At 40.7% G+C, this 22996-nt stretch overlaps 1 protein-coding gene across 5 annotated transcripts in view; it reads left to right on the top strand.

The window, feature by feature from the left end:
- The window catches only part of Crebbp (CREB binding lysine acetyltransferase), a 132287-nt gene that overhangs the window by 93274 nt on the left and 16017 nt on the right, over positions 1 to 22996 (top strand). For all 5 annotated transcript variants that reach the window (XM_078024537.1, XM_078024536.1, XM_078024538.1 and 2 more), the window contains 8 exons: positions 581 to 997; positions 2934 to 3113; positions 4034 to 4223; positions 10160 to 10278; positions 11347 to 11586; positions 12023 to 12111; positions 17667 to 17747; positions 20208 to 20264. In XM_078024537.1, the coding sequence (XP_077880663.1) occupies positions 581 to 997; positions 2934 to 3113; positions 4034 to 4223; positions 10160 to 10278; positions 11347 to 11586; positions 12023 to 12111; positions 17667 to 17747; positions 20208 to 20264 (1373 nt within the window). The remainder of the gene's footprint in view (positions 1 to 580; positions 998 to 2933; positions 3114 to 4033; positions 4224 to 10159; positions 10279 to 11346; positions 11587 to 12022; positions 12112 to 17666; positions 17748 to 20207; positions 20265 to 22996) is intronic.

The following is a 22996-nucleotide window of genomic DNA, read 5'->3' as shown; positions in this document are numbered from 1 at the left end:
AAAAGCACATAAATGAACAATTATGGTTCTTTCTATTAAAAATTGACTTACAGGAACAAGCAGCCAACTGCATTTGGGCTAACCTCTGCTCTAGAACAGTGATTAGATTTCTTTCTTCCTTTCCTTCCCCTTCCCCTTCCCCCTTCCCTTCCCCCTTCCCTTCCGCCTTCCCTTCTTCTTTCTTTCATCTACAAATAATTCTGATGTGTCTCCTGGGTTGAGGAGTTGAGAGCTGCTACGCAAAAGTTTTAGTGTTTTAATAACTCACTTTTTAAAAAAAAGAGGATTAACTTTTCCATGTCCTAAGCTATGAGTAGATGTTAAGGGGCATGAAACTAATAAACTGAGTGATTGGATGTATGTTTGTTTAAGCCAAAAATTTTACAGTATGAGAAACATTCATAGCATTAATTTTATTTAAAAGGACACATGACTATAAGTATACAACTTGATGAATTTTTACAAATGGAACATTCCTATGAAGCTTGCAGGCCTTGTTAAGAAACCATGATTAAATTTTTATATAAGCGATTTTTCAGTCTCTTGTCCCATTGGTTTTAACATTCTCTATTTGTTTTAGGGCCAGGTGCCTGGTGCTGCTATCCCTAATGCTCTGAACATGTTGGGGCCCCAGGCCAACCAGCTGCCTTGCCCACCAGTGACGCAGTCACCGTTGCACCCGACGCCCCCTCCTGCATCCACAGCTGCTGGCATGCCATCTCTTCAGCACCCGACGCCACCTGGGATGACGCCTCCCCAGCCAGCAGCTCCCACTCAGCCATCCACTCCCGCGTCATCTTCTGGGCAGACTCCCACCCCAACTCCTGGCTCAGTACCCAGTGCTGCCCAAACCCAAAGCACCCCCACAGTCCAGGCAGCAGCCCAGGCCCAGGTGACCCCACAGCCTCAGACCCCAGTTCAGCCCCCATCTGTGGCCACCCCTCAGTCATCGCAGCAGCAACCAACACCTGTGCATGCTCAGCCACCTGGCACTCCGGTGAGCCTCTCTAATCTGTTGTCTTAAGGCCAAGAATCTTAGAAGATACTCTCCCATAAGAATTTTCTGTCATGAAGTTGCTACTCCATCTTGGTGCAGTACCAGAAAGCACCTGTACCCCAATGGAACTGTCACAAGCTGTGCTTTGTTTCCAGCATTGGCACCAAACGCTGTGTATGCAGAACAAGACTTATGTTTCCCCCCGTAATTAAAGGAGTTTGCAGAAATCATTAATGATTGAGATACCATACCCAGGTCATATGTAGAATCTTTAACCTATACACAGATCCAGAGTGTTTCCCCTTATCTGTCCTAGATTACTGTCTTCTGAGTTGTTATAGTTTTTCTGCTGTTCTGAGGATTTGATAAGCAAGTCATACTCCTAATTTTATGACCTGGCATCCTCCCATCAAATTTTTTTCAGTCTAATGAAGACTTTTCTTTTTCATAACAAAGTGGCAGAGCCAGACTTGTACCTCTTATGGCTCAGAATTTCCCATTCATCTGCAAAGGTGGCAGGGACATGATTATGTCTGCCTGCTGCATCCCAGGCCTCAGAAAATGCCAATTCAGATGCCCTTCTAGGCAGGGTTGCCTCCACTGACCTGGGTGCCTCAAGAGGGCACTTGTCATTGTTACATCTGGCTCTCAAGTTTTCACTGAAAGCTTACTATCACTTTCTTACAGACTAAATTAAATCTGTCACCTTCCAAAATACATTAACTTTATTCTTAGGTGCCAAGGATATTTGTTTATTAAATAGAGGATTAATCCCAGCAACAATTCCAAAGATGACATTATTATTTCTATTTCTCCATAGGAACGTGTACTTATTTTTCTTAAGATTTTAATTTTGTGGGGCTAGGGCTGTAATTCAGTGGTAGAGCACTTGCCTCACATGTGTGAGGCACTGGGTTCAATTCTCTGCACCGCATAAAAATAAATATATGAAAAGATATTGTGGGGCTGGGATTGTGGCTTAGTGGCAGAGTGCTTACCTATTACATGTGAGACACTGGGTTCAATTCTCAGCACCACATATAAATAAATTAATAAAGGTCCATCAACAACAAACATATATACACACACCTACACACACACACACACACACACACACACACACACATATACTTTTATATCTTTATATAAAAGATATTGTGTCCATTTACAACTAAAAAATATTTTTAAAAAAGTATTAATTTTGTTATGTTTTTATGGTTCTGGGTATTGAGCCCAGAGGCTTATGAATGCCATCCCCAATTCCTAAATAATCTTCTTATAAATTTTTTGGTGTCTTTTGCTTGTTTACTTGCAATTTCATTGGGGTAAGACTTTAAAAAATTATTCATTTGTCGGGTAAGGGTTGGGGATCAAACCTGGCGCTTCACACATACTATCTTCATATATACTTCATACATGTTCTGCCAACGAGCTACAACCTAGCCCCAAGATTTTGAAAATTTAGAATGCTTTGTGGTTCCTTCCTAGTGTTTTCCTATTCCACCACTGTCATCATTCTACAATGAATACAGGCCCATTGGATATCCTGCTTGCAATAGCAAATTACCCTCCCTTTATAATAAATAATTTTTGTTTGATATGGGGATTAAGCCTTCCTCATCGATATCTCTGGATTTTGCTATTGTTACATTTGCTTACAGTGCTGAGATCGAACTCAGGCTCTTATGCTGTTTTTTTGGCACCTTGCTAAAAAAAATTTGGAGAAAATAATTTTATATTAGAACTTAGATCTGTTCTGTCACTATCTTCCTAACCAGAGCTTCCTCCTGGTAACTTCAATTAGTTCTCTTGGTATGTGCCTCTTAGGTTAGTAGTGAGAAATGGTAACAAGAAGTTGGGGATCGGATGAGCAACAGAGTTGAAGGCCATTTGTGTTGTCTCTTTATAGAGATGAATGATTTTGGTTTCTTCACAGCTTTCTCAGGCAACAACTAGCATTGATAACAGGGTTCCCACCCCGTCTTCAGTGGCCAGTGCTGAAACAAACTCCCAGCAGCCAGGGCCTGATGTACCCGTGCTGGAAATGAAGACGGAGGTCCAGACTGAGGACACTGAACCTGATCCTGCTGAATCCAAGGGGGAGCCTCGGTCTGAGGTGGGTGTTTTTCCTTAGAATTAAATCCCACATGTTCTTGTGCAGGAATCCTTCCTCATCGGTATCTCTGGAGTTTGCTATTGTTATGTTTGCTTACAGTGCTGAGATCGAACTCAGGCTCTTATGTGTGCTAGACAAGCACTCTACCAATGAACTATATTCCCAGACCGATTTTGTTTTAATCTGTTTAAATATGAGTTCAAAAGAGATTGGTTGTTCTTTCTAAAATATGAGGTGTGGGTTTATCTTACTTTGCCAGAAATGAAGAGTACTGGCTTACATTTTAAACATTTGAATTATCCAACCTTTTTGTTGGTTTTCCTCATTCATTTCTAGTTTTGCAGGAAGGGTGGGGGTTTACTTACTAGTTAATCTGTGGGCCAAATCTAGTCTGTTTGTGAGTTTTGTTTAGCCTCTGTAGTATTTTAAAAATCAGGAAATTACAAAGAAGATTCTAGCTTTCTGACTTGAGAACTGAGCAGCTAGCTATGTTGTCATTGTGCTTACAGCCTTGTGTGGCAACAGTCTGGATGTGGGCCCTGATCTGGATGAACCCTTTGTGTGGGTCATGGGCTTTCTAGCTAGCTAGTCTCCACTGCTCCTTGTTGTCTCATACCACACCTTCTACCTCTGAGCAAGAGCTTTTGACCCCTTCCCAGTTTTCAAAGATACTTATTTTAAACTAGAAATACCTATGTGTGAAAATACAAGTACTGTTCACGTTTAAAATTTTTCAATTAGGACTATAATTGCACTGGTCCTGTGTTGAAGGGACTCAGTAGAAACCAAACACTTCCTTGGGGGAGGAAAGGAACGCTGAATGCACCTGGGCCTGGGAAGGGTGCATTGAGCCATGGACATCAGGAGATCTGCGTGAGGTTGGGGATTGATCTACTAGCTGTGATTCTGTTTTTCTTAAGATGATGGAGGAGGATTTACAAGGGTCTTCCCAAGTTAAAGAAGAAACAGACACAGCAGAACAGAAGCCAGAACCAATGGAAGTAGATGAGAAGAAACCTGAAGTGAAAGTGGAGGTTAAAGAGGAAGAAGAGAGCAACGCTAATGGTGCCTCCTCTCAGTCAACGTCCCCTTCGCAGCCACGCAAAAAGAGTAGGTTGTGTTTTCATTAAATTGCTGGTCTATGTTGCCTTCCATTACACTGAGCTTCCATATTAAGGACTGAGAACTAGAGCAGAATAACTCCATGTTCCCTTTTATCTTCTTGCTTCCCGTTCCCTAAGTTTTACCTCTGAGAAATAGCAACAGTGAGCCACGAGAATGCACAGAGTTTATGGTATGAATGCAAGACAGGACACAGCTGGGGAGGCATCGCAGAACACAGAACTGTCTCCTGAGGTGATGTGTTACAGACAGGGGTTAGAGTTGAAAATGCCTCTGGGTCTTTGAGCAGGGTAATGAGTGTGGGTTCTTGTCAAGGTATTAAACCAATGAAGAATCTAGAAAAATGGCAAAATAGCTATGGTTTTCGGAAAATGATTACTGGCAACATAAGGGTGGCCTGGAGATGGCAGGTTTCTGCTGACTTCATGAGGGAAGTGCGTACACAGTATTGGGGCAGTGGAGAAGAGGGGCTGCTTAGCCCTAGGGACCTGATGTTGCAGGATGGGAAGGTAGGAGGGGTTAAGAAGCTTTCGGGATGAGTCAGCCATGCAGTAGAAGGTGGATGCAACCCCCTTAAGATGTATCCAGAGCAAGGAGGTAACAGGGAGTTGGAAAATTGGCAAGTGACCCTTCTCAATGGGAGATAGTTGAGGGTGGTGAATGTCACATTTGGGAAAAACTGCAGAGAAGTGTCAGCAGCTGAAACCATGGAGCTTCACGGCCGGAAGGGACCTGAATTGTGGAGGACAGCAGACCCTAGGCCTCTGTATCTCCTCCCCAAGAGAGTTTTAGATTGCATAGGTTATCACACACTGTTTGTTGGGAATTAAAACTTTCATTAAAATGCATCTTTATGAAAGTTTTAATTCCCAACAAACAGTGTGTGATAACCTATGCCAGTCAATGCATTTTTATGAAAAATACAAATAGAAAAGTGACATTATTTTATAATTTTGCAATGTTTCGAAAAGGGTTAAAGGAACCCAGCTGGATTCATAGATGTACCCTGTGTTCACTGCTGTGGTACATGGTTGGGATGAACTGTGTGGAAAAAAATTCAGTCCCTGTCTGATCAGTCATTAGTGAAGGGAGACTCAGTTTTCATAGCTTTTCAGGTAATGGTGGGTATCCTTTAACACTACACCAAAAAGTGGACATTTGTTGAAGGTGAGTTGCAGTGTAGAATCCTTAGCACTGGGTTTTTTGAACTCTGCCTGTGCCATCAGGATTCATGGGGGTCTGTGTATTCAAAGAATACACATTCAATTTGTGTGTGTGACATCATCCTCTGGTCACCTGAGAAGTATTGGTTCATTGTGTAGAATTTCCCAGTTTTGACATACTTCATTCTATAATTAAAAAATAAAAAAGGCCAGGTTTAGTGGCATATCCCTATAATCCCAGTGTCTCGGGAAACTGAGGCAGGATTGCAAGTTTAAGGCCACCCTGGGAAACTTAGCCAGACGCTGTCTCAAAATAAGAACTAAAAATGGCTGGGAATGTAGTTTGTGTGTGTGTGTGTGTATATATATATATGTGTGTGTGTGTGTGTGTATATATATATATATATATATATATATATATATATATATACATACTCACCCTCCCAAAAAAAAAAACCCACAAAAGCAAAAGACCACATTCTTTAATGTTACCAACCTCTTCAGATTTTATAAATTTTGGGAAGTGTCAAGCTCATGTGACAGATACAAGTTTTTCAAAATTCTAAACTTTTGATGAAAGCCTCAATATTGTCACTTATCCTTGAAATAACTGGCTGTCTTAGTTTGTTTTTGAGAAAATGCCTGCCACACACCAGAACCCAATAACCAGAGCTTGTGTATCTGTTGCTCTTGCAGGGTGTGTGTGTCCATGAGAAAAAGCAGCTCCTTCAGCTCAGCCTGCCACTGGCACAGGTGCAGCTCTGAAGTTGGCCTGCGAGCAGCACTTATGTTGTGCAGACTTCCTGTTACATCACACAGAACTAGGGTGTGTCAGAGGTTGAGATATAGTAAGAATAATCACTTTTCTGCCTCATCCAGAGTAATCTCGAATGGCTGGCATTCTTTTTCCTGTGAGTGCAGGGTGGCCACAAAGAATGTAGTGACCCCTGAGTTTGGTGTTGTTGCCTTTTTTACTTTTGGTTTTTCTTTTTCTTTTTTTTTATTTTGGCCTTGCCAAAATGTTAGCTGGTTTTGGCTGGGGTTGTAGTTCAGTGGTAGAGCGTTCACCTAGCATTTGTGAGATACTGGGTTCAATCCTCAGCATCACATAAAAGTAAATTTAAAAAAAAAAAATTGTGTCTATCTGCAACAGAAAAAAGATTTTTTTAATGTTAGCTGTTTTATTCTCTGTTGAGTTTGACTCACTTGTGTGAATGTCAACACAGGGCACTTTTGTGTTAAAGAAATAGTTTTGATCTCACAGACACCTAAAATGGCAATGCTAGAACTTTTTGGAGTAACAGCAGTGTTACAAATCTGTGTTCTCTCTTATGGTGACCAGCAGCCACATGTGGCTCTTGACTACTTGAACATGACAACGGTGTCTGAGGAGCTAAATTACTTACTTAATTTATGCATTTAAATTTCAGTAATCTCTTGTGGCTGGTGACTATCACTTTAAGCAACATGGAGGGTCTTCCAGGAGTCTGTGAGCCATACTTTGTGAGAACTTTGGGTATGGTGCACTATCCTCACTGAATGGAGGCTTTGAGGCCAGAGAAGCAGGATGACTCATTTATGACACACAAACTAATAAGTCCTCCTGATATTTCTCATTCAGCCCATTTGGAGACAGGAGTGTGCAAATGTTTTCCTCAGTATAGGTTTTATATAGTTATGGAATGAATGATCAACCAGAATGCTGCCCAGTGAAGGCCCTTTTTTTTTTCTTTTTTTTTTTTTTTTTTAATACTAGAAATTGAACCCAGGGCCTCACACATGCTAAGCAAATTCTGCTATAGCTCTGTCTCTGTTTTAATTTTTTGAGACAGGGTCTCGCTAAGTTGTAGGGCTGACCTCTTTACTCAGCTTCCCAAGTAGCTGGGATTAGAGGCTTGCGCCTTTTTTGCCCAGCAAGGCCATATCACTTTTTAAATCACCTTAGGGAGATGACATGGTCCAGAGTCAAGAGTAGAAGACACTTTTTATTTTGTAAAAAGGCACATTGTGCTGGGTGTAATGATGCATGTTTGATCCCAGCAACTCAAGATGCTGAGGCCAGAGGATCACCAGTTTGATGCTAACTTGGGCAATTTAGCGAGGCCCTGAGCAATTTAGTGAGAACCTCATCTGAGAATTTTTAAAATGTGGGTGGGGGGTGCTTGGGATATGGCTCAGTGGTAAAGCACCCCTGGGATTAATCCCTAGTTTCAAAAAAAAAAAAAAAAGTTTTGTATTTCAGCTTTGCATATTTCAGTTTTTCTACTAAAACTACTGAACTTAGCTATTGTACAAAAGCGGGCCACAGAAAACATACCAATGCAAGAATGTGGTTTTGTGCCAATAAAGCTTTGCTTCTGGAGACTAAAACTTGAACTTTATGTAATTTTCACGTCAGGAAATATTCTGGTCATTACAACAGGCAAATACATTCTTAGCACTCAACTCACATATATTGGGCAACAGGCCAGATTAGGCCTCTTGGTCATAATTTGCCAACTCTGAAACTTGAAGAATGAAAAAATTATTAATCGTGTCCTAATAATTATGAGTTGTTCAAAAAATACCAATTGCTTCCTTATTTCCATATAAAAATGGTATAGAACAAAAGGGTTAGTGAAGAGCAAAGATGTGCACGTGTCTCCGAGGCTGCTGGATGGCAAATCTTACTAGATCAGGCCTTTATGCTGTGGTAGAGCGCTTGGCAGTGTGTGCATGCGGAGTGCTGCAGTTGGGCCTTTACCATGCTCACCTGGTCCTTGAGCAGCAGTCCAAGGACTAAAACAGCCAGATGTCCTGGAAAAGGAGTCAACATTTGCTGAGGTGCTCAGGAGACTAGTGGGTCCCTGGCTCCTCAGGGGATCAGCTCTGGGGAAACTCCTGGACCATGGAGTTTCCATCTCTAAATTGAGAGGTGTTGAGATGGATTTTTCCTTTAACCTTTTGCCTTGACTTTCGCTTGTTGGAAATCAGGTGGTGCTTTCCAGAATTAACAAGTTAGACTCCCCTCAGAAAAATGATAGACTCCTGGACCTGGTATGTGCCTCTGCCTCGCTGGAAGTTTAAATGTTCACAGTATTTTAGATCTGACTTTTTTTCTTTTCTCTTTCTTAAACACAGGACTTTATTATTTTGATCACAAAGGGCAGACCTTCACAGTACAGGGCAGCAAGTTCTGACAGTGGGGAGGACCCCCTACTTGCCAGTGATGAGAAGGTTCTGCAGGACCGCTATGACAGAGTCCCGGTGCAGAAACATCTTGGAGATGTAGAAGTCTTTGTTGACTGGCTTGGACTTTTTCCCTTGCCATTCTTAGGGACCTAGGTCCACATCTCCTTCATGTTCTCTGGCACTACGTTGCAATGCCTTTCAAAAGCCTTCACACCACCCAGGGCTTTCTTCTTGTTGTGGCAGTTGATGAGCACTTGGATGGTGTTCTTGACTGACTGACTGTGAGCACAGAGAGTGGATCTTTGTAACTTGCACTGGATTTTTAAATTATAGTTTACCATGTATCTATTGTAGAAAATATTTTGGGTTTTTTTTGGGGGGGGTGCTAGAAATTGAACCTAGGGGTGCTTTATCACTGAACTACACCCCCAGTGGTTTTAGGTTGTTTAGTTTGAGTCAGGGTCTTGCTAAGTTGCTGAGACTGGCCTTGAATTTGCAATCTTCCTGTTTCAGCCTCCTGAGCAATTAGGATTATAAACACATGCCATTGTACCTGTCTAGAAAATATTTTCAAGATACAGAAAACACAAAGAAGAAAATTTGCATTACTTAAGAACTTGTTTCCTCGTAACTTTTTCAACACAGTTGCCTTTGACCATTTTTCTGTGTAAAAGAGGTTCTGTGATTCAGACAGGATGATGACTTGCTTACTGTTTACTCATCTGCCTCATGCACTGAGTTGCCTGTAATATTCAGACCCATGTGGATCTTGTATGAACATACCACCTTAAAGTATTTGGCAGTGTTTGTTCTTGTATTAGTGACAACAAAAGCTGTGGTGGGGCTGGACATGGTGTTATCCAGAGGCTGAGGCAGGAAGATCGAAAATTTGAGGCCAACCTGAGCAACTTAATGAGATCCTGTCTCTAAAAGGCAAGGAGGGAGAAGAACTGAAGGATGTAGCTCAGTAGTAGGGTACCCCTGAATTCATTCCCCAATACCAAAAGGTACAGTAGGAATGCAGTGGCTATAGGGTTGGAGCAGTGGGCATTGGTAAATGTGGGTTAGAATAGTATGGAACTTTTTTGAGAGAATACTTGATTTTGTAGCCCAATTACTGTATACATCTTTTAAATGAGATTATAATACAGAACTGTTGGTCTTAGGTGGCCTCAATTTAATATAGCCAAGGATAGAAAAGTCTCATCAGGATTTTTTTTTAAAGGTTCTTTCAATGAATTGGCTTTATTTACCAGTTTGATCAATGAAACAGATGTGGGAGTAACTTTGTTTTCTATTCCAAAAAAAATTTTAAGATTGGAAACCCTGTTGTTAAAGAAGCAAACCACCCAGTGTTGTATTTTGCCTCACAACCTGAATGCAGTTTTTTAAAACCCTAATGTTACTATATTTCCAGAAGCCCTGAGTTTGACATTTTGTCCGTGGACTCTTAGGTTGATTCCTGGGAGCTCCCACAATGCCTCAGATGTGTGGCCGGGAGATAGAAGCTGCTTTGGTTTCCATTTTAAATGTTATCTCAGAGAGGTCTGGGCAGCTGTTACATATGTCTGTTTGGTGTTCTACCTGCAGTTTTCAAACCTGAGGAGCTACGCCAGGCACTTATGCCAACCCTAGAAGCGCTCTATCGACAGGACCCAGAGTCCTTACCTTTTCGGCAGCCTGTAGATCCCCAGCTCCTAGGAATTCCAGTAAGTTAACACAATAAAAATATGTTATATCTTTGAGCATCTGTTGTTTTATCTCTGATAGTTGGGTAAAATATCCTCCTTTCTTTGAAGATGTTTCTCCTAATAGTGAAAACTGTTACCTGTCAGCAGTTACCTATGGAAGTGTTTATTTCATACAGTCTCACTTGTCCATGAAATCCCAGGTCTGGGTCATGCACTGGGCCCCGAATCCACTCACTCTACCTCAAGATGCCCAAGGTCTTGCTTTGTATTTGGGGCTTTGTGTAAGATTTGTCTTAAAGCACTGGAGAATATGGGCTTGGGTGCCACTTAGTGGGAGAGTGTCCCCTTGCCTGTGTGAGGCCCTGAGTTAAATCCCCAGCACCACAAAACACAGGAATTGGAGGACATAAGTTATGAAATATATACCTATCCCTCTTTGATATCCCTGGAAAGCCCCCCAAAGTTCACGGGGATCAAACAGGTTCTATTGAACTATGGTTATCAGTTTACCACTGCATTCTATGTGCTAGGACCTAGTGAACATCTAGAAGTACACTTTTGTTCATCATTTTAATTCAGTGAATTAAAAATCCTCACTTAAAATTTTTTATTAAAAAATCTTTTATTAAACAATCCTTTTATTTTTTTTCTTAAGTTTTCCTTTTAAGTGATTTGATTACACTTCAAATATGTATAATTTTAATGAATCATATTGAAGGAATTGATTATCATTTCATTTCTTACTATTGAGAATGAAAGTTATTCTGGTACTTTTGTATTTATTATATTTTAAGATAAAGCTGCCAGGGGCTGGGTTGTGGCTCAGCAGTAGATGCTCGCCTAGCACGTAGGCCTTGGGTTTAATCCTCAGCACCACATATAAATAAATAAATAAAATAAAGGTATCATGTCCAACTATAGCTAAAAAATAGAAAGATAGATAGATAGATAGATAGATAGATAGATATAGATAGATAGATAGATAGATAGATAGATAGATAGATAGATAGATAGATAGAGCTGCCAGATGAGGTTAGCACTTAAAATTTGGAGGATCCACTAGACTAAGAACATTTTATTTTTAAGGATTATTTTGACATTGTGAAGAATCCCATGGACCTCTCTACTATCAAGCGGAAGCTGGACACAGGGCAGTATCAGGAGCCCTGGCAGTATGTGGATGATGTCTGGCTCATGTTCAATAATGCCTGGCTCTACAACCGCAAGACATCCCGTGTCTATAAGTTTTGCAGTAAACTTGCAGAGGTCTTTGAGCAAGAAATTGACCCTGTCATGCAGTCCCTTGGATATTGCTGTGGACGCAAGGTACAGTCTTAGGTTTTTCAGAAAATAAACTTTCCTGGTTAATTAAGCCTGGGGTGTTATACTGAGGAGACTTGGCATTCTGACCACACATGTGCTAGAAACTCACAGGAGCACCTGGTCTTTTGTAGCACAGTTGACTGCCTAAAGTGATAACATAGTCAAGGCTAGAGTGCTTGGTTGTGAGGAAGCCTTGGGTGACACCTTTCTGGCTGCCTGCTGCTCATTTCATCTGTCTGTAATACTTGTTTCGGAGCCAGGTTACACTAATGGTCATATTTAATCCCAAAATTTCTTCAAATAGCTATGAAAATTATTAGAAATTACTCAGTATGCTAACAAATAATTTAATGGCTTTTTATAACTCTCCACAATGGACTAGAACATTTCAGGATGGTAAATGGAATTTATTTTTAGTGTTTTCTCTTTGTTTTTGCAGTATGAGTTTTCCCCACAGACTTTGTGCTGCTATGGAAAGCAGCTGTGTACCATTCCTCGAGATGCAGCCTACTACAGCTATCAGAATAGGTAAGCCTCAGTAGTTTCCTGCACTACAGGGCAGAAAAAAAAGATTGGGCAAGGTGTGCTCATCTCACTTTAGCCTGCTTTACGCTACTTCTTTCCTGAATGAAGTTCCAAAGAAAAGTTACAGTCTCAGCTGTTTTTGGTCGCTCAGGCTCATGGTCTCCTAATTTTAAAATCACACTTGTATAGTGTAAAGATTAAACTTCAGAGCCACTGGCCACACTGGTTTGGATTAGATATACTCATTTGTAAGTCACAGGCTTTCTAAAATACAACCCTGGGGCTGGGGTGTAGTTCAGAGGTAGGGTGCTCACCCATCATGCATGAGGCCTGGTTTGATCCCCATACCACCCACACATACACACACACACACACACAAGAAAACAATAATAATAAAAAATGTAACTCAAAACAAGAGACTGAATTTGAGAGCGACTCTGATAAAGATTGAAATGTCTTTTTCAAGATATTCAGAGAATAGAATTCTGCAGGCTAACATTTGCTTAGGTAATTTGGCCTGGCTGATCTGATGGAAAGATTTGCGTTAGTGTTGCTTCCTTTATGAAAAAAAAAAAGTCTAAGGATTTTATTATCTAATTTAAATTATAAGCACAATAGAAAATGAGATCTGTCATTTTTTTAAAATTGAGTTCAAGAATGATCCTCCTGTTTAGGATGGCTACTTCAGGGTTTTGAGAGTGGTAGTCCTACTTGGAAGTGGCAGTTGCCATCCTTTTGGAATATGAAGGTGGTTAGAGAAGAGATCTCCTGTTTTAAACAGAGGGAAAGTGAAAATAATGTTTGTTGTTGATTCCCCACACAAATTGAGCTTCCACAATTTGAGGTTGTGTTGAAGGTTAAAATCCTTTGTATGCGTTGCTGTAAGTGGCCTCACATTGCCATAGCAGGAACTGTCTTCTTGAGTTAGTAACAGCAGCTTCATTTTGTGATCTGGCAGCTAAAATCTTTATGAGACCAAGGTAGAGTTTTGCGCCTAAGCTTTGTCTTGAGGTTCGAGTATTAAATGTTGGTGTTAGAGTTTGGTGTTTTGATTACTTTGTTCACATGTGTTATGATAGCTCAAAAAAGATAAGAGGGATTTTGTTATTTGTTCAAAGGTATATTATATACACAGGCCTGACAAATATGGAATTTTGAGATTATTTTTCCTCCATTTTTTTTGTTTTTTGAAGAAAATATGACTATTTTAAAAATAATAACTCCCATCACAATCCTTTTATAAGGCAGTCCTCATACTGCAAAAACTGAGGACTTAACTTAGAGGCAATTTACTACTGAGCCACATCCCCAGCCCTATCTATCTACCTATCTATCTATCTATCTATCTAGGACAGGGTCTAAGTTGCTTAAGGGCCTTGGTAAATTGCTAAGGCTGGACTTGAATTTGTAATCCTTCTGTCTCAGCCTCCCAAGCTGCTGGGATTACAGGCATGTATCATATCACAGGGCTCAAAATCCTATTTAAAAAATAAAATAAAACTGTTGGTGGACCCAGTTGTACATGCCTATAATTCCAACTACTTGGGAGGCTGAGCCAAGCCTTAGCAATTTACTGAGACCCTATCTCAAAAAAAAAAAAAAAAAAAAAAAGTTTTTTTAAAGGACTGGGGATGTAGCTCAGTGGCAGAGCACCCCAGGGTTCAATCCCCAGTACCACGGGAGGTGGGGGGGGGGCTGTTGACACAAAAATGGTTTGAGAGGCTTCACTGGCTTCCTGTACAATATAAGGGCAGCTCTCCTGGAAGTGTGGCCTGTGCAGCTGTCTTGCCAAAACCAGTTTAACAGAGTTTGATTTCTGCTCAGCATCCCCTTTATCATTTTAAAGCAAACTTTAAAATTATACCACAGCCCTTATGACCAGGCATTGTTTCAGAAGTCTGGCCCCACCATTTACGATTTAGCCCCATGGTCCTTAACACTTGTCATGATATATCAAGCTTAAACTTAAACTTATCTCAGAGACACAGGAGCAGTAGCATCTTTCCTGAAAGCCACATGTTAAGCCCTGAGAAATACTGTCTGCTGCTCTGTCACCCAGCACGGTTTTGGTCTGGAAGGAAGAAAAGAGTACTTGCTACTATCTTTAAGTGGTTGAGGCCTTTTCATTGTTGGTTTCACTGTTCCTGGGTCCTTGGGATCCTGCCTTTGCTGATAGGAACAGACTTTGGCCACGGATGCTGAGAGCAATTAAAGATAGAGTTGATGGGATCAGGGCACACTAATGCCTTCTCAGGGAAGGTCATCAGTGGAGCACAAACATAGGACTTTCTGGAAAGTTCTGAAATATCCGATTTTATTTCTACATAAAAATTCACTTTTACCAAATAAAAATAATATATTTTTCTTGAGTAAAATGCAAATAAAATAGTTGTATCCTATGAATGATGCTTTTAAAAGCTTTAGATGTACCTCTGCTCTCTGGAGTGCTGTACTTGAGTAGATTAACATTGTTATTCTAAGAAAGCAGTGGCCCTGTTCTGTGGTGAGCATTCTAACTGCATTTTTGTTCTCAACTTCAACTATTTATGAACACTGTGGTATTCTTAAATATTTGTTTTATCACCTGTGCTAAACTATTTGGGCACTTAGAACAATAGAAAATTCTACAGACCATTTAAACAAGTGAAATCCTAATGTATAAACTAGTATGTGATTCTGTTTTCACTTGTTGCTAAGCTTTGAAAATTTAGAACTAACTCATGCTGGGGAAACTTGCAGCTTTTCCAGGAATTATCTATAGCTAATATGGGGATTATTTATAGATACCTCAGTTATACACTTAGATAGAATACTTAAAACAATCTGCATTTGAAAACTTACTCCATGTGATAAATTACCCTTTCAAATAGACTATGCAGTCACGTTGTGCTACTTTAGCCACCCAGATGTACGTCCTCATCGGATTATATGAAGGATTTCTCCTTCACAGCTCCATATTCATCAAACTGCTTTTTTCACACAAGCAAAATGCCACCTAGTCTGTTATGGTTGAAGAGTGGACTTCTGAACCTTCATTTCCAGGGAGAATAAAGTTTGGACTAGGTAATAGATAGGGACAGTCTAACATTAGTATCTGTTACCCATGGTCAGGGTGGTTTTAGCTGGTTTGATTTGATGGACAGCCCCTTCCCATTCTGTTCACCGTCTTCGTTTCTCTGAAGGGTGAGGAAGGAGAGAGGCTGTGCCTGGTCCATGACCTCTTCCCTTCTTAAACATGAAGAGGCTAAATTCTGTGATTTCTTGAAAGACAGTGCTTTGGGACAGACATGAGAGTCTGTTAACACTCTGTCCTTCCCACTTACTGACCTGAGATTCCCAGGGGTGGGCATGGGTCACACAGAGACTTACTTAGGTTTCCTTGGTGTCTCAGGAGGCTGCCATCTAACTACCAATACTTCATTCCGCCTCAGTTTGCTACATGGGATGGGTTCATTGTTCTTTTTTCCTAGAGTTGTGGGGCTTGATGCCCTTCTTGAATAAAAGCAAAGAATTTGCCCAGGATTTTAAGGCCATTTGGACTTGCTTATAATTGTGGTGGTAATTTCACTTTTAACTGTCCAGTGGTAGTCTTCTCACTGGCCCACAGAGCTGCATTTTGTATAAGGAGTGGCGCAGTTAATTCTGAGCTTTATTTTTAAAAAGGAAATACTTGCTTTGAGGGAATATCTGTTTCGCATTTTGTTTTCTTTCCACTGAATCGATCTATAGTTTTGTATTTTAATTCTTGCCAGCGATAACCATGCCCTCCTACATGTGGAAATTGTTTTATATGATTTAATGTCTCCATAGGAATATTTGCAAAATAGTGAATGTCCAGGATGTTGCTATAGTTCATCCAGAAACATATAAATATATGTGTATATTTAAAAACTGTTAATCTGTCTGTTGCTAGTCAGAGTTTTTAATCTTGGCAGAATTTATGAATTGAATTGGACCCAAATAAACTAGTCCCTGCAAGAAACTGTTTATTAATACAGTTGTTAATTGCAATAATTCCACCCTGTGCTCATCGATTGAGTGTGGGAAATTGAATAACCTTGAGATATTGCATGCTCTCAGGTTTCATTTTTTTGTTTGCTGTGTGTTTCAGTTAGTGAGACCCAGCAGACAAATGTTGGGTGTGTTTGACTGAGGTGGGCACTGGGACTTGTGGGGGCCTCTTCTCCTGGCTGTGCCTCCATCTGTAGCTGAGCAAGTGATGAGGATCAGTGCCTCCCTCTGCCCCGGGGTCAGCATGACACCCGGTGTCTTGTCACAGTGTTTCTACTACTAATCCTTGTTGGCATCTCCTCGACATAGTTTTGAGCTCTACAATTGCATTTTATCGTGCTGCCATCACTATCTTACACTCATTCTTTTTGCTTGTGTCATTCTCGATTCAGCTTGTTTATTTTACAGTATTCTTGTGTACTCATCTTGTATAAGCGACATCCACCTGCATTTTTGTTGATTTCTGATTCATGTCCTTTCCAAACATTTAATAGTTTTTATTTTAATTGTTCTTATTTGATAGCTTGAGCCCAGGCTCTTTGTTATTATTGTATAAGAAATTGGGGGTGATGGATAATTTCTCAAATGCAGATTGTGCTTTAACGATAAACTCTAAATTTGCTTAACTTGGGTAGTTACCAAGTCAGAACAGTCATTCGCCAAGTATTTCAGATTGATGAATGATTGGTCCCAGCACCAAAACTTCAAATCAGAGCTTAGAACTGAATTTTAAAAGTCTTTAAGATTGTTCGTGTATTTACATATATTGTATTATTTATACAATATATCATTTTTCTATATACTTATTAATAAATGGCTGGAAAGTCTTTGACCCTGACTGCATTTCTGTTAAATGTTTGTCTAGAGTATGGATTTGGTTTCATTTGTATTAGAATACAATAAACTGAGTGATTAACTTGAGAAAAATAACAGGAATAAATTAAAACCAGTTCTGGGTGCTCAACATTATCACATATTTCAAGAGCTGGCTTAATATCAGAAATAAAACCTTTGAATTGCTGTCAAGCATAAATTTTTATTTTGAAAAATAAAGTATTTCAGTTTAAATTGATTTTTAAGGCCTTTTGTCAGACTATTTTGCTCCATCTCAAACCCTGGCGTTATATTTGATTTTATGACAAAATTCAGATTCCTAAATTTAGGCTCCATGCAATCCTAGCATTAACAACTCTAAAGCATTTGCATCTTGGAGCCGGACAACCTGTCGTTGTTAGTGATGATGGCCTGTGACATGTGCAATGAGACCGAATGCTAATCAATGCTTTGCCTTGGCTTTCTGCTCTGTGTTGTCTCGTGTTTGCGTCTTACCTCTGTGTCTGTGCTATTTGTTCCCTTCCCTGTTCTCTAATCCTGCCCTTCCCCACCTGCCCCTGTTCCTTCCATTGTCCTCACTGACCCATCAATCAACCAACAACGCCCCCCCTTCGTCGTGGTGCTCTGCCCTGCTCTGATTGGTGGCTTCGTTGCTTGGGTGGCTGTGTGTTATGATGGACCAGTTCACCCAAGTATGGCCTTCTTGCTGACAGGTATCATTTCTGTGAGAAGTGTTTCACAGAGATCCAGGGCGAGAATGTGACCCTGGGTGACGACCCTTCACAGCCCCAGACGTAAGTACAATTTTCTCATATTTTCCTCTTGCCTGTGATTAAAAGGGAAACCAGAGTGTGCCATTTTTACTTCAGTGTAGTTTTTTCATATTAACTATGCCCACATTTAATTGTATGTGTGTGTGTGGACATTTATACTTGAAGATGGAAGGGTCTTAGCCATAAACAGCCATAAACATTCTTCCTCCATTCAAGGCAAGGGTACTGCAGCCTCCCACTGTACTTCAGTGGACTCTTGACCTTCATACATCTCTTCTGGTAAAGAAAATTGCTTGAGCCAAGCACAGTGGTACACACCTGAAATTCCAGTTGCTCAGGAGTCTAAGTTGGGAGAATCACTTGAGCTCACATGAGTTTGAGATCAGCCTGGATAACATAGCAAGACCCTGTGTCAAAAAAAGAAAAGCCAAACTTGGTTGCACACACCTATAATCCCAGCAACTCAGAAGGCTGAGGCAGGAGGATTGCAAATTTGAGACTAGCCTCAAAAACTTTTCTCAAAAAATAAAAGGACGAGGGATAAAGCTCAGTGCTGAAGCACCCCTGGGACCAGTCCTCAGTACAAAAAGAAGAAATTGGGGCTGAGACTGTATCTCAGTGGTAAAGTGCTTGCCTTGCATGTATGAGGCACTGGGTTCAATCCTCAGCACCATATAAAAATATTGTTTAAACCAAAAATAAATAAATAAAGATACTGTGTGTTCATCTACAACTAAACAAATTTTTAAAGAAGAAGAAGAAGAAATTGATTTCCCCTCATGATTGACAAGGTCCATTTTTGGAAATTGTAGACAGGTATGAGTTTTCTAATTCATTCCTGTACAGAGTTTATGTTTTCCTCCCCAATGCTTTTGAGTAGTGGTAGAATAGCCAGAAATGGAAGAAAAGGGGAAGCCCACAAATGGATGATCAATTCATTTGTGCTTAAAATACCAAATAGCCTGCCAGTGCTTTGTAGTTCTCTCTCCTCTAGTCCTCCATGCTTCTGGCCATGTTGGAAGTCTGGCTGCAGAGTGGCTGTGCACCACAAGCTGGAAGGCTTCACTGCAGAGACAACTTACAGTGATGCAGACTTGCCATTATTCACACACACAGCAAGCCCAACCACTCAAACCACATAGATACCCAAACATCTACAATTCTGCTTATTGAATTTATTTTTACTTCCCTTGCTTGTTAATTCTTTGGTCTAATTACATGATGAACAATTGGATTGCAGGGTGAGGGAGTACCAAGGTACACTTTAGTAAGGAGCTCTGGGGTATTATTGCATGATATGGTGACTATGGATAACAGTTGTGTACTATACATTTAAAATAACTAAAAAGATTTTTTTTGGAAGTTTTCCACACAAAGAAATGATAAATGTGAACTAACATGTTTAACCTGATTTAAGCAGCATTTAGTGTGTATATATATATATATATATATATATATATATATATCAGACATTTGCATGGTTGCCAGGGATAGTGGTGCACATCTGTAATCGTAGCCAGCTGGGAGACTGAGGCAGGAGAATCACAAGTTGGAAGACAGTCTCTCAAAATAAAATAAATAAAAAAGGGTTGGGGGATGAAGCTCAGGGCTTGCCTAAAATGTGCAAGGCCCTTGGTTCAATCCCCTGTACCATGGTGCCCCATTAATATGTATGACTTCTGTGTTTTTGCCTTCAACTCTTTAAGTTTTTGTGTATCAGTTAAAAAATAAAATAACCAGCAAAAATACAATAATTAGATCATATAATTCTTTGAATCAGAAGTAATCTACATCTGCAGTCATCTTAGTAGAAAGACAGTAGAAACCCAGATGCATACCTCACACAGACATTGACCTTGCTGTATTAAGGAAATGTCTCAGTTTAACTGGTTTTGCTGTCAGTCCAATTCAGTAGCCATTCACTATGCAAATTTGATTGAAAATTAACAGGTTTGAATCTTAACACAATTTTGTCGTCATGTATTAACTAGTCTTAATTAAATCTTGTAGTAAAGCTGATAATAGTTGGAAGGAAATAGTCCCTACAAAGAAAATACATGGAGGGTAGGTGGTAGTGGAATATGTGGGGAAATAAAGGGCAGTACTTCTGTGGAAGTTTCATCCCTTCATTATGTCTGCTTAAGATTTCAGCTGTTTTCTGTCTCTAGGGTGGACAGTGTCTGGGGTTGCTTGGGGAGTACTGGCTCCAGGTATTCTCTGGGAAGTATGAATAAAGACACATCCAAGGCCCAGAAACAGGTTCTGCCCTCGCTTGATCTCCTCACTCCTGGGGACATAGCTCAGTTGGTAGAGTGCTTGCCTCTCATGTATAAGGCCCTGGTGGGTTCAATCCCCAGCACCACAAAAAAAAAAAAAAAAAAGATTTTAGTTCACTCACTAGTATTTGAACAGACCCAGTAGTTTATATTCCACAGAGAAATGTTTGTTGATTCACATTTTTCTTTTTCTTTTTTTAACAAGGACAATTTCCAAGGATCAGTTTGAAAAGAAGAAAAATGATACCTTAGACCCTGAACCGTGAGTATATAACCTTTTTTGTTTCTTTTTCTTTCTTTATTTTTGTTTTTCTAACTTTTAATTTTTATTTCAGATCTGGCAAGTTACTCCTTATGATTAGGTTGTGGGAGAAAACATTAAAGATACAATGCCCCAAATAGAATTTTTGTGTACAGTTATCTTTTAGAAATAAGTTCTTTTTCTTTTTATTTTTTTTTTAACTCTTACAAAATAGATATGCCTCTGTCACACGTTCTCCAATTGTTGAATTTTAACTATGATAAGATCAGATGGATGTTTTGGTTCTCTTAGAGCTCTTTAATAATTTGGTCATTTTTGTCTTCAAGAAACCAAGCTGGCAGAGTGACACACACCTTTAATCCTAGATACTTCCAGAGGTTAAGACAGGAGGATTGCAAGTTCGAGGCCAGCCATAGCAACTTTTAGTGAGGGCCTGTTTCAAAATTTAAATTGTTTCAAAAGGATCGTAGTGTGGCTCAGTGGTAAAAGCACTCTGAATTCAATCTTCGGTATGGGGTGGCGGTAGGGTGGGGAGGGATGAGCAAAGAAGAAAAAAGGATACATTGAGTGTGATTCTTTAGAGATCACAGGCAGAAAACTACTTAGTGAGGAAGTTTTCAGAAAGAAAACCTCTTAGAAACCACTTTCTAAAAATAACCTGTAATCCCAGTGACTCTGGAGGCTGAGATAGGAGGACCCCAAGCTCAGTATAGCCTCAGCAATTTAGCAAGGCCTTAAGCAAGGACTCTGTCTTAAAATCAAAAAATAAAAAGGGCTGAAGATGTAACTCAGTGTTAAACACCCCTGGGTTAAATCCCCAGTACCTAAAAATAAACAAATAAATATAATGGGAAGCTGAGTGTCTGTCATGATCATCTGCAAAATTTGCTTTATAATAGCTTTTAAAGAGACTTTGATATGTCCCAGGTACTCAGATTTGAATGCCGAGGGGCACCCTAGGGCCTTAACCATACCCACTGTTTTCTGACCTTAGGGTGGACAGTGTCTGGGGTTGCTTGGGGAGTACTGGCTCCAGGCACATTTATTCTCTGGGAAGTGTGAATAAAGACACATCCAAGGCCCAGAAACAGGTTCTGCCCTCCCTTGATCTCCTCACTCCTAGGAGCTCAGTTACTACGGTGAAAGAGACCTCCCATCCAGGCATTTGGAAATACAGGGCTAGAGATGTAATTCAATGACAGAGTGCCCCTGGGTTCAATCCTGTTTTCGCCAAATAAATAAATAAAACCCAGATTGGTAGCCATGGTGAAATGCTGGTACCTGTGGAGACTTCCCTTGAAGACCCTCGTATGCTTTTCACGACAACTGGGTGGTTATTTCTTATTGTCCACCTCCTTTTCACATTATTACCTTCCCTGCAGAGTTTTTTAGTTCTTTACAATTTATATTTACTTTTCAATTTCAGATATATTCACATGCTAGGTGCCAGGCAGTGGACTGTGTGGATGAACAGAGGGGGCTCCTCCTTTCAACTATTAATAGTCTAGCAGCAGAGAATCATAGTGCAGGCAGCAGGAGGCAGGAAGAGTGGTGTCAAAGGTGAGGGGCACTGGTCTGGCAGAGTGGCACCACCACAGTTAGGGTCTACTTCCTGGAAAAGGTGATAGTCATATGGAAGCAGGTGCTGGGGGGAGGGGCAGAACATTCTAGACACAAAGGAACCAAAGAACACAGGATGTCCAGTACAACTGCAGGTCTCCTGGAGTGGTTGGTTGGTGTCCTGGGAGTGAAGGCCTACCCTCATGGGATACAGAGGCAAAGGTCCTTATAGAAGGGCCATTTATACTGTTTTTGACATTTAGACTTCATACCATATGGCTGGGGAGGTTTTGAAGAAAAATTTTGGTTTCTGGTGCAAAAAAATCACCTGGATCTGGGAGGTGAATTGACTGGAAAGGATTTTGATCTCTAGAAGGGGAACTCATTAAGAGACTTCACGTGCAACTCAGGCAACAAGTCAAGTCCTGAACTAAAGCAGGACTGTTGCAGGTGGGAGAGACCACACTGTGGGGCTAAGGGCAGGGGCACTGTCCAGGCAATCTATAGTAATGGGGGGATGAAATTCATCAGTGATGTCCTGAGGTCAAGAATACATGGCATATTTTCAATATTTCCTTTCCTGATGTGGGAGGGAGAGTTTAGAGTGGAGTGTCTATGGAGATGACCCAGTAATTGAGGGAATTACTGCTGTGCCTCCCCTTGCGCCTCAGCGTGGGGCTGAACTCAGTTATGGAGATTGCGGGTGCTGGCCACGGTGATGCTGCACTGAAGGAAAGCAGTGAAGGCCCAGAACAGCAGACTTGTAGGGTGGGGTGGGAGCCTTCAGCATTGTCACAGTGCTGCCACTCTTGCACATAGCATTGTATTTGTGACCTTTTTCCCCCTGAGAAAATGGGGACAGAGAGGCAGGGTTAGGGTAGACCGTGGCTGCAAGCTTACACAGCACACTCAGTGGCAGAATGAAGGATGGGGGGCCTAACGTTCATGGGCAAGGGTGTGGGTCATATTCCAGAAGAGCCTGGAGATAGTTTGTGCTGCCCTAAGACCTCCCAGGGTGGCAGTAAGAGAGAGACCTGAAAAACCTGAAGGTTTGCCCTCCCAGCACCTTGTTGCAGAGGTCTCCTTAGGAGGCAGCTCCCGGAGATGATGGAGCCCAATTCTGATGGCAGTGGCTGCATAGGATATTGTGGGGAAGGAGGAATGTGTGGGCC

This window comes from Ictidomys tridecemlineatus, chromosome 10, assembly GCF_052094955.1.
Source record: "Ictidomys tridecemlineatus isolate mIctTri1 chromosome 10, mIctTri1.hap1, whole genome shotgun sequence".
Taxonomy (NCBI): Eukaryota; Metazoa; Chordata; class Mammalia; order Rodentia; family Sciuridae; genus Ictidomys; species Ictidomys tridecemlineatus.
The sequence above is the reverse complement of the archived record's forward strand: the minus strand, read 5'-3'. Positions and strand labels throughout refer to the sequence as shown.